Source organism: Selaginella moellendorffii, unplaced genomic scaffold, assembly GCF_000143415.4.
Source record: "Selaginella moellendorffii unplaced genomic scaffold, v1.0 SELMOscaffold_143, whole genome shotgun sequence".
Classification (NCBI taxonomy): domain Eukaryota; kingdom Viridiplantae; phylum Streptophyta; class Lycopodiopsida; order Selaginellales; family Selaginellaceae; genus Selaginella; species Selaginella moellendorffii.
In genome coordinates, this window is record NW_003314404.1 from 147,401 (window position 1) to 158,669 (window position 11,269).

At 47.2% G+C, this 11,269-nt stretch overlaps 2 protein-coding genes across 2 annotated transcripts; one reads left to right on the forward strand and one right to left on the reverse strand.

The window, feature by feature from the left end:
- Positions 1–64: 64 nt before the first annotated feature.
- On the forward strand, positions 65–2,510 carry LOC9646138. Its single transcript, XM_024666572.1, has 9 exons — positions 65–79; positions 134–396; positions 557–1,134; positions 1,198–1,284; positions 1,345–1,511; positions 1,574–1,907; positions 1,975–2,021; positions 2,080–2,162; positions 2,217–2,510. The coding sequence occupies exons 1-9, from the start codon at positions 65–67 to the stop codon at positions 2,503–2,505; spliced, it is 1,863 nt and encodes a 620-aa protein (XP_024522340.1). The 3' UTR covers positions 2,506–2,510.
- Positions 2,511–9,742: 7,232 nt separating this feature from the next.
- Positions 9,743–10,633, reverse strand: LOC112343318 (pentatricopeptide repeat-containing protein At4g02750-like). Its single transcript, XM_024666559.1, has 2 exons — positions 10,034–10,633; positions 9,743–9,977 (listed from the first exon to the last, which is right to left on the reverse strand). Exons 1-2 carry the CDS (start codon positions 10,157–10,159, stop codon positions 9,780–9,782), a joined length of 324 nt encoding a protein of 107 aa, XP_024522327.1. The 5' UTR covers positions 10,160–10,633; the 3' UTR covers positions 9,743–9,779.
- Positions 10,634–11,269: the final 636 nt, after the last annotated feature.

The window sequence follows — 11,269 nt, forward strand, 5'->3', positions numbered from 1 at the left end:
GGAGCAAAGTGAGATAACCAGCAGCTGGGCAGTGACAGGACTTTCTCTTACTGCATCAAATATCATGGCGAAGCCGATGGTAAAGACGTGATCTTTTCAAACCATTAGTAAGCATGTTGTTTGCTCTTTCCAGGGAGTGAATCCAATCACTCAGTACGTTGACACAAGGCCTCCAGTAACAGGAGACCCTGGGAACGCCAGTGAGCAACAACAACAGTGCCCAGTGATCTTCAAGGAGGTACATCTTGAGGAAGACAGGGCTGGCGCTAGTGTTCCCGTGGTGTTCCCACAGACGGCTCCCTTCCGGAATCCATCTCACCACCACCGTCAAGAAAACCAGCGAAGCTCACAGATCTCTGGCAGAGAAAAACATCACTCCAACCGGAAGAAACCGTGGTTTGGGAGTATAAGCAGGAAGAGATCGATCCCAGCGTGTTTGCAGAGCTTCCTTCTGAAATCCAGCAAGAATTACAGGGTAGACTGTCCAAAGAAAACTAGTGAATGTTTTACCGCTGCTTCGACAACTGTACCTAGCCTTTTAAACCGGATATCTTAGGTCAGGTCAGTTTGTAGGGGCGAGCGCAATGTTTTCCAGGTTTCGCTCTAGGAATCTCTCCTCCCTAGTTACACACAGAAGAAACCTCCATAAGGAGAGGACCGTGGCCTCGTTCTCGGATCAAGACCACTTGAAACACGAGAAAAAAGCCTTGCTTCGAAAACTCAAGTGCCCCAATTCATCACCGCTCGATGTCGTGTCCCAATTTGTTGCAAAGGCTGCCCTGCAAGGGTGGAGTGACGAGGTCATGAGAGAGGCAGTGGCGCGGGATTTGCACGAAGAAGAGTGTCTCAGTAGCTTGGTGGCTGAATGGGACTATGCCCACTCGGACGAGACGTTGTTCCTGGTGCTGGGTTTGTTCTATATTGCTCGCCTCTCTGACGCCGAGAGGAGCGCGTGTGCTGCATCGGATGTCCCGGAACAGCTGCATTGCATGGTTGATTTCGCCCGCCAGGAGCTGCTCTCTTGTACTGGACGAGCTGCATTTCTACAAGGCTTGGCCTCCAAGCAAGACGAGGACGTGACGGAGCACTTGGAGCTCCTGTGGGCGCAATTCTGTAAAAAGAGGAACATTCAGGGTTTGTCAGTTAGTTCTTTCAAAGCTTAGTCATGTTTTAACACCAGTTTCTTTGTTTTGGGAGTGAGCTCCGAGGAGCCGGAACGGCAGACTATATATGAGTATTATCCGGCAGAGCCTTACCGTAAGCCTTCTAATGGAGAATTCAGATGTAAGAGTCCTCTGAGTTCTTAAAATCTGTTTCTTGTTTTCGTTAGCGACTTCTTTCCAGGGCGCTGCTCCCCATCACGAGGGGATCATGAGGTCCTGGTAGACATGACGAGCACAAGAAGGTCTTCCATTTCTTCGTATGGCACCATGATGGTGCCAAAGCTCTTCGGTTTGGTACCCCGAATCTTGGAAAGCAGCTTCTTTTTAACTTATCCAACGGACAGGCTGGTGAGTATAAGCAAGCAGAGTTACGGGCACTGATTTGTTTCCTCCCTCCTCTGTGATTGCAGGGATGGAACAAGCTTGCCGTTTTACGTGAACGCCAGGAGCATGGAGTGAATATAAAGTGGGGTTACTCCCGGCTTGCATCGCATCCGGGAATTCCACCTTTCAAAGAAAGGGTGGACTTTCCCGACGGGATTCCTGCGGGGCCTTTTCTGGGGAGAGAATTGGCGCTGCTGTTCCAAGGGATGGTTAACAACAAGCTCCTGCGAGCACTCACTCTCGAGAGGCCACCGCTGTCTGTGCTGCCGCACTATTATGCCGTCTTAGTTTGTGCGCAACACGCACGCGCGTGGTTGGGACGCTACGACCTCCGGATCTATTATAACCACGACTTAACTTGTAAGGAACAATCTCTCCTCTTAAAGTTGTGTTTTTTGTGATGTTTTGTATTGTTGTTTTTTTGGAGATGGACGGCTTGGCACACAGGACGCTACTGAGGAGGAGGAAGAGGAGGTGAATGTTAACATGTGTTTATTTGCTAATTTTATTTTATTTTATTTTATTTGCAAAGGTTTGGCTGAATGGCTTTCGTAAAGAGCGTACCCCATCTACGATCGAATACATTTTAAGACGCGATACTGTGAATAACATGTGGTATGTGTTATCAAGTATTTTTGTTTTAATCTTTTCAATGTTACTTTGAAAAAGGGATTTACTTAAGGATCATATGCTTATTAACATGCGGCCAAAGGACTACGATTTAGCAAAACCACCCAACACGCCAATGTGGCGTGCATTCAAACAATACATTGGGCATCCTAGGCTTATTTACCCCTATCCAGTTATGACACAGCCCGTGCTACGTGAGATCCAATCGACATACACTGAGGTTCTTGATTTGGAGACTAAGTCAAAACAAAGTAAAGATGGCCTCTTTCCACCCGCTCCTGAGGAAAATGTAAAGCTTGAGGAGGTAAAGATTGAGAGTTGGATGTAAGGAAATAAAAAGATTATATTATTTAAAAAGTGATTTTAGCTTTTTTACATTTGAAATTTTTTTTTGAGAGGCACCTGTATGCTCAGGAGAGCTTGAAGGAATCATTTACCGGAGCTGTTAAGGGATGAATATTTATTTTTTCTTTCTTTTCAATTTTTCCCTGTAATTCCGATGATTTTCTTCTTGCTCTTGGGGGGTTTTGCATGTTTTAAATCTTCTTGATTTTGCTAAACCTTTGTTTGCATCGGGATTACATGGCATGCTCTCTTAATACCAAAATTTAAAGTGAGATAGGATGTTATTGGACTTTTTAGGATGAGCAAAAGTTTGATTTTTTCTTTTTATATCAGAAGTTATTAATTCTTGCATGTGAAAAATTATGTAAAACCCATGTGACTTTAGATGGCATAGGTTGCTTCCTAAAATTACAAAGGTATGCTTTATAACAATCACTTATTCAATATATAACAAAGCCATGAGCTCCACTAACATAGATTTTAGCATTCATTTGATCTTTGAGTTAATTATAATTTTCATTTTCAAAAAGAAATTCTATTTCCACATTCTTTAGCCTCCTGTAAGTTGTATTAGGCCATATATGGCAATTAATATGTGATTGCACATGTTACACTATATATTTATACTTGTGTGGGTTTATTTTTTTGTTTTGAGTTGATATTATGCACAAATATGGGATATACCATGTATGCATGGGGTATAACACCTCAAACACCCACAAATGTGATATGAGTGTAAATTTATAATTTTCTAATCATCTCTTTCTTCTTTTATGTGCTTTTTATTCACCTTTTATTCCATGTGGCTATGCCTAAATTTTTGTAACTTGGAGGCTTTATTGCAATCATAACACGAACTAATGTAAGTATGGTGGTTCTTGCAAAAGTTTTTTATTTTTCATAGTCTGTTTGCTATGGGACACTTTAATTTAAATACTGATCAATTGTTATAGAAGTGAATGCAATTGATTATAACATATAGGTGAGTAAAAAAGTTTTTCTTGGAAGTTTGGGACATTGGGTTTTTCTCTGAGTAACTACATCTGCTTGTAGCTGTAATAAAATATTAGTTCCATTTATTTCTCGCATTCTTAATCATGTGCATATATTTTTGGTATTATAGTGATTTATTTGTTGTACTTGTCTTAATATGAAAAAAAAATTCCATCCCCAAGCACACAGCAATAACAAACTTAAAATGCTCAAAATCCAGCTCGCAAGTTCAAAAAATATTATGCCCTTGAGTCCTAACCCAAAGTTTAAACCTTGCTTACATGTCATAAAATTTAACATAGAATTGAAATCTATGTAGTGCAAAAACTCAAAAACATAACATTGAATTGAACTTTGCCATACATGGCAAACACAAATATATGGCTATGCATCAAAAAACATTATGTTCAAAAATACTATTCACATATATATGTTATAACAATTCAAGCACACATATGTTTTTTTTATATATTTTAAGTTTGTTGCCATAGGTATACCTCCCCTCATGGGTGTACCTTCCCAAAAATTACCATCACAATTTATTTAACTATCTTTTATCTTTGATTTATTCTAGATTGAGAGAATAGTTAGAGAACACTTATAGTTTTTGGAGGTTGTGATGCTGACGTCGATGGACGACGCTTATACCAGGCTAGGCGAGGCAAGCCAGGTGTTTCATCTCTTCCACAGAACAACATGACTTTGCTATGGATGAAGGCTGAAGTCTCTTCGGCTCAATGGCTTCCAGATATGCCATCTCTCCCGGCTTCGAGCACCACCACTGCATGCTCGACATATTTTGTCGTGCAAACCAGCTGGACGCTGCCATGCAACACATACGATCTATACCTTTGGTGACATGGAGGACGGTCTTTGGTGCTTGTCGGAAGTGGAAGAATGCAGTGCTTGGGAAGCTTGCTTTCGAGAATCTACTGAATCTGGAGGACTCCGAGTTTGGAGTTTATATCCTGATGGAACAGATATACTGGAGCCAGGGAATGTGGGAAGAGCAGGCCAGGATTGAGACGATCAGGAGGAAGAAATGCATAATGCAGCACCCCCTTCTCTTACATGGCTACCCCCTAAAGATGCTTGGAGGAGGCCAGGACAGGGTCGCAGCTGGTGGACGGACAGCACGGGAGTGCCACATAAGTTCTCGGGCTGCTGATTCCAGTAATCGATATTCCAGTAATCGATAAGCACTCGATGACTACTGTTCACTCGTGTATCCAGGGTCTCCTGTTACTGAGTGATTGGGTTTACTCCCTGGAAAGAGCAAACATCCTTAATAATCGTTTGACAGAAGTTTAGACCGTGTGATGGGCCAGTGAAGGCGGCTACTGCTGAAAGCATTAGTTAAGAAGGTAAAGCAATCACTAATAAGAAATTTATACCTGGATGAGGTGAGGGAACTTATACATGAATGCGTATGTGATGTGATCTGCTGCATCACCTGCCGATACATTTCATGTACTTTGGCAGCAGTACACTCTTCTGGATGGCTGTTGTTGCATGTCACAGGCGAGAACTCCAGAAACGGAGTCTTTGACCCATCCTTCTCGACGACAAAGACGAAAATGAACTGTCGTCTGTCGATCTTGCTCCACCTGTGCTTTGCACAAGCGACATGGTCCACGAGCACGTGTGCCTGGAGCTCCCTTGCGTACCTGTGTCATAGTTAAACAATGATGAACTTTATAGATGCATTTCTGATATATACCTCTTCTGTGGAGATAAACTTCCAAACAAGTGAATGAATTCTCGCTGCAAATTCCCATGTACTCTCCACTCAGAAGCCTTCTCCAAAACCTGCTTGTAGATTTGGCATCGCACTCGAAACCTTCGTAGGCTGCAAAAATATCTTGATTAGACTAGAAAGGAAGAAAAAAAAGAAGAGAAGAGTTTACTTGTATGGGAGCCTGGACGATTCAACTGGTGGATTCACCGTGGATGTCAGGATCCCCAATGGTTCTGCCTTGAGTAATCTGGCTGTAAAGCCAAAGATCTTCTTTGTCGAGACTTCCATCCTTGGTAGGAGCCGCAACACTCTTTTTGACCTCTCCTCATGCTCATCGAAACTTGCTATGTCGATGGAGTGTCCTGCCCGGGCCATCTCTGCCAAGAGGCTCTTGTAGCAACGCGAGCTCAACCTCAAACCCACCTCCCTACATTTGATGTAGAGCGCATAAATCCTTTCCACCATGCCTCTGCGGCCAAAAGCTTCAACTACGGACTGAAATGCTGGGGGCTCCACGAAACTGCCATCCTTGCGGTCGATCACTCGTCCCAAATAGTCCATGATCTCTTCCAGCCGGCCACTCTTCCAGCCGGCCACTCTGTGCGTACACCTCTACAACGTAGCTCTGGAACGCCCACGTCGACGCAATCTCTGGAGTCGTCTCCACAAACTCGATAAGCTTCTCTATCCCTTCCACGGTTGCAGTCCTGCTGTGAGCCTTAGCGGCCTCCTCAACCGCCGGAACCGCGATGTTGTGCGGCAGCTGGGAGTTCTCCGCTCGCATCTCGCCAAGAACCTGGTGGAACCTGTCCAGCGCGTCCAGGCGAGCGTAGCCGATGAGCAGCGCTGCAAAAGTCTCCGAGCTGCGCTTGAAACCTCTGCAAACCTGCTCCATCTCCTGGTACGTGCTCTCGAACCGGTCCCTGCGTCCCATTTTTGCGTAGGCGTGCAAGAGCGTGTTGAAAGTTATTGCGTCCGGCAAGACCCCGGCATCCCGGCACTCCCTGACCATGACCTCGAGGCCTTGCCAGTTGTGGTAGTGCGCAAACATGGCGGTGAGGATGTGGCACGTCATGGCGTTTGGCGGGCACTCGCGGGAGAACTCCTTCATACCGTGGAAGATTTGCATGGCACTGTCGAGGTCCCTGGCCTTGGCGTATGCAATGATGAGAGCATTGCAGCACTCGCTTGATTTCTTCCCTTCGATCATCACGTTGCCAAACCATCTCCGTGCCAGGATTGTGTGGCCGACCACGCCGGCATAGGAGATCATCATCGCGTAGAGCCGGTCGAGCTCCATCACCGTCGCGGACTTTAGAACAGCCTGATTTGTTAGTTTCATCCAGGTGAAGATCTAGGAACAAACTTATTAGACCGGAGAACAAAGATTAAAAACTTGAGAAGAATTGTTCTACCTCGAGCGTATGGTGGTGCACTGGACCGGCCATTAGATCGCGCACCAGTGGCATCCAGAAGGCCCCAAAGTCTCTCACATTCTTATGCTTGGCGAGGACGGTCTGAATATCTTTCCCATTTTCTATTTGGATCCGGACGATCTGCGCGGCACGGCCTGGATATGGCCTCTTGTTACCCCGGACTCCAGCAAGTGTGGATCCACCGGTGGAGGTGGCTGGAGTGGATCCCTGCTGCTCCAACCCCACAATGAATTCGAGGTAAGGAGCATCACTCCATGCATCGACATCATAATCCTGAGGTTTGACAGCCAGATCGGGCATTCTTGCGATCTTACCGATTCCACGGGATAGAACCGCTGGAGGTCTGAAAATCCTGCCAAGCACGCGGAGAAGCGCTCTGCCATCGCTCGCCATCGCTCGCCATCGCCATTCGTGAATTTGAGAACCCTCGCATCAAGATCAATCACCACCGTTAGGTCCGACGTTTTAAAACTAGCCGTCGATTCGCCACGGCTAGGGTTTTCACGCTGGTTCAGGCGCGAAAACTCTTTGACTAGCGATGGAGCTGGATCGCGCGAAGCTCCTGTTTGCTCACCCCCCACGACGCTGTGGATCCGTGCTTGTAAGTTATCAGAGAGCAGCTCCAGAGATGCCATCGCCGGGGAATTCTGCCACGGTCAACGCGGGACTGACTTTGAGGAATCCTCTCCTTCCAAGAATAATTGCCCGGTCTTTGTGTCGATCAATGCCAGTAGACAGAGGATCTGCGACGCGATCGATATTTTCCCGGTTGTAGATTCCATGACACCGAAGAAGGGCTTGTGGAAATTTAGGGAAAATCAAGAGTTTCGAAAGCGCGGGATTGTGGACACGGATTCGATGGAGGACCGAGGTACGAATTTTAGCCACGCTAAGAAGCAGGACCCAGCATTTACAAGCCAGAGGTGAAGTGTCATGAAGACGAACGACGAGGAAGGGAATGCTTCGGGTGAGTGGAAAAAACCAATGTCCTTGTGGCCAAACAAGCTCTGGAAAACTCTGAGGAGCGATCAAGACCAGCGAGATTTAGGCTCAAGAACAGTGGAAACTTTGATGCGCTTTGCTGCTGCGGTCGAGGACGACGATGACGACTCTTCGAAGAAGAGCAACGAGGAACCGAGGCGTGAGGAAGAGGAGAGAACCTGAGGAAGCACCTGTTTCTCAAAGGTTCGAGGAGTACTCTGGGAAGGACGATTATCCGGGCGAGAATGATAAGCCTATCTCCAGAACCAGGGTCTTACGGGGATGTGAGTGGAGTTGTCGAAGATCCAAACTGTTGACGAGGGTGATCTAGAGGATGACTTCGATTCCGACGAGCACGATAGGAGCTCTTCGGTAAGGACTACTACAACGAAGAGGATTCAGAGTTCAGTCTGGTGACAGTGAAGCAGCAGGCTGGATTACGATGACGACGTTCTGGGGATAGAGAAGAGTGACGACGAATAGTAAAGAGGTGCCAACGCGGTTGAAGTGTTTGCAGATATTGGATGCGGACGAGAAGGAGCTCAAACAGTACGTGTCATTGAAGGCAATGGCACCATACAGGACGGAGGAGTGGTGCCGATGCTCCTGTTCTAGGGAACACATGAAGATCAAGAAAAGGAAGAAGCAGCAGCAGGAAGAACCGTGTGAAAGAATTTCTACGCTATGGCGAGCGATGCCACTGGCGAGGCGCCGCGCACGTCGATCTCGACTGCTTCTACATCCAAGGTGTGGGAATCGAGAGCCCTGATGCTCAATCTATCGAGACGAAGTAAATCCAAGAGGAAGTGCAAGAATTCGACGGTTCTTCCATTTCCAGGTGGTTGCTACGAAGTCCTTGACATTACCGAGGCTGCCGAGAGACGATTTGTCGACGCTCGTGAGCGAGGAAGCATCGAAGTCCCATATTGTTGGGACTTCCCCAGGACCTGTCTTGGTTTATGACTTGGCCGCTATAGGAGCTTGGCACGGAAGAATGGTTTTCTAGGCCTGATGGAAGCCGCGAAGATCGTTTGCTAGCGTTTGGCACAATTATCGTTCCGGACATTCGTTTGGCCGTTCTAATTCACTTGTTCAGCCGGTGTATCTCACAACAAAGTATCTTTAACGTTTGAGACTAACACATTCTTGCGAAACACTCCAGTGGAATGCTACAAAAAGTCATTTCCTATATTTGAAATATATTGAGGAAATTGCGAATGAAGGCATTGAAGAACCTGTGAGTGATTCGAAGAAAAGAGTGAGATTTTTATGATTCGATTTGTGCAGACAAAGTCGGAGTTGATCGAAGGCGTATGGAGATTAATTAATGTACACAACAAGGCCCAGCACTGCATGCCCGATTCAAGTTAAAACTTCTACTACAAACATTCATTTTATTCACCGCCTTGACTTTTTTGTAGAGGACTATTGTGGGAGTTTTCCAGGACATCAAACTCAGCGATCGCAGCGACCAGAGGGTGTCAAACATTGTAAAGTTTTCCGAGAAAATTAAGCAAACATAGTTTGCTTGTTTCTTTAACTTTGGAGAAATCTTCCAGGACGAAGCTAGGTCTAAAAGGATCAGCTTTCGTTTCGACCGGGCCGCATTCTCTTTCTCGTTCCTTCCATTCAAAGTTCCATACCAGGCGACGAGGCCAAAGGATGGGTCGACCGACACAACTTATCTCTCTCCCTCTGGAAATGTTCGAATCTCAAGAGGCAAAAAAGTACACAACTAGACAGTATATCACTATCTCATTGATGCCAGGGGCCAACTTTTGTCCTGAAAAAGACCTTGGACCCTCGGCAGCGGCTGCTTGCAGCTATGTCCTCCAAAAAAGACGTCGCAAAGCTCTAAGAACCTTAGGCTTCAAGAGGAAGTGAAACCAAATTCTCGGCAGCTGGGATGCTCAGTGCTTCTTAACGTCCAATCCCAGCGGCAGGCTGGCGGCGAGCTCCTCGCCGCAGCCCAAGACCCCCGATCCGGCAAGGGCGTCGATGACCGCTCCATAGTCGTGCTCCGCCACTATGAGTAAGCCTCCCGCAAGAGCCAAGCGTTGAGAATGCCCAGGAATGTGATGCTGTCCAGCGCGAAGCCCTGGAGCTGCATCAGTCGGGTGGTTTGGTGGCTTGGTTACAGCGCCCAGATCGAGCATAGGCTGTGATCATGGAGCTCCAGGACACGGGATCCCTGTCGGGGATCATTGCAAATACCTTTGCTGAGTTTTCGAGACTCCCGTTATCGGCGTAAGCTGCGACCAGCGAGCTCCAGGATCCCACATTACGGTAGGCTATTGCGTCGAGCGTCTGCAGCTTTTGGAGTAAACGGTCAAGAGTGCATTGCAGGAAACCACGAAGAACACCTGCATGGCTGCCTCGAGATGGAAGTGTTGGCCGTAGGCCGAGATCAAGGCCGAGCAGGCCACCGTTTTCCATTCAGGCATCCGGTCAAACAGGCACTTAGCATCTTCCGCACACGCGGTTACCATGGCGCTCCAGCACACGATGTCTTCGCGGGAGAGGAATCACATACTTTTTGCGCTCCCTGCAAGCCCCCAGCCTCGCCAAATGCTTTCATCATTGACGTTAAAGAAACCACGTCCATCTCTGGCATGGATTTAAAGCATATTTGAGCCCCGGCACAATGCCCCGCTACAGCATTTCCAGCTATCATTGTGTTCCACGCTGAAACATCTCCGTAATGGCATGCAGAAAAACAAATCGCGAGTCTCTGCCAGCTTTTTGAACAATGTGTACGCTTGTAAAAGAGTATTCCAGCTGGCCACGCTACGTACGGGCATCACATTAAACAAGGCAATTGAAACGTCAAAATGCCCTGCTTGGGCATTTGCTAAGAGGACAGTAGTCCACGAAACGACGCCCCTCTCCTCCGGCATCACTGCCATAGCTTCGCGAAGGTTAGCGAGCTGGAAATGCCCACGCAGGATTGTGTTCCAAACACCTCTCTTGCGTCCGGTAAAATGCATGCCGCGATGAAAAGCTTCCACGAGAAAACATTGGGATGTTTGATGGCCCCAAAAGCCTTGCACGCAAGCTCCAAGTTTCCAGGCTTCCCATACCTGTGAATCAGCAAGTTGGAGCGATATCTCGCCCTCGAATCGTCGAGCAGCAGGGCAATCCAGTTCTTAGAGCTAGAGCAACCATCGCCTCATCGCAAACTCTCAGCCAACCTTGTCCTCCTCTTCGAAAAGACCATACTTTCCTGGTTGCTCCATCTTTCATCGCATACATGTTCGCAAGGAGGTCATGGGCGGCACCACCCAAGAGAGTCTTAGCTGCGTGAGCACCATGTTCCAAATTGCTATAGCTCGTCGATGCACCCAGCAAACAATCGCCAGTCCATGGAGCTTGTTTGCAACGATCCCATGCGAAGCAACGCAAGCCATCCCAAACTTATCCAGTGCGTCCACACACGAGAAGAACCAACGTGGAGCCCGGTCTCTCCTCTTCAACCTTGATCGCACCATACACATCCAGCGCGTTTGAAAATGCCCATTATGCGCATAAGCCGAAATCATGGCGTCCCAGGCAATCGGATCTTTATCTGGGCTTTGATCAAGGATTTTCTTGGAGTGTGT

Bases quoted from the DNA above. Each gene is read 5' to 3' on its own strand.
- LOC9646138 (XM_024666572.1), top strand. The intron at 1,512-1,573 runs GTGAGTATAAGC...CTGTGATTGCAG, and splicing joins CTTATCCAACGGACAGGCTG to GGATGGAACAAGCTTGCCGT. The intron at 2,022-2,079 runs GTGAATGTTAAC...TTATTTGCAAAG, and splicing joins CTGAGGAGGAGGAAGAGGAG to GTTTGGCTGAATGGCTTTCG.
- LOC112343318 (XM_024666559.1), bottom strand. From the start codon at position 10,159: ATGGTAACCGCGTGTGCGGAAGATGCTAAGTGCCTGTTTGACCGGATG. The intron at 9,978-10,033 runs GTGTTCTTCGTG...CAAAAGCTGCAG, and splicing joins ATCTCGAGGCAGCCATGCAG to ACGCTCGACGCAATAGCCTA.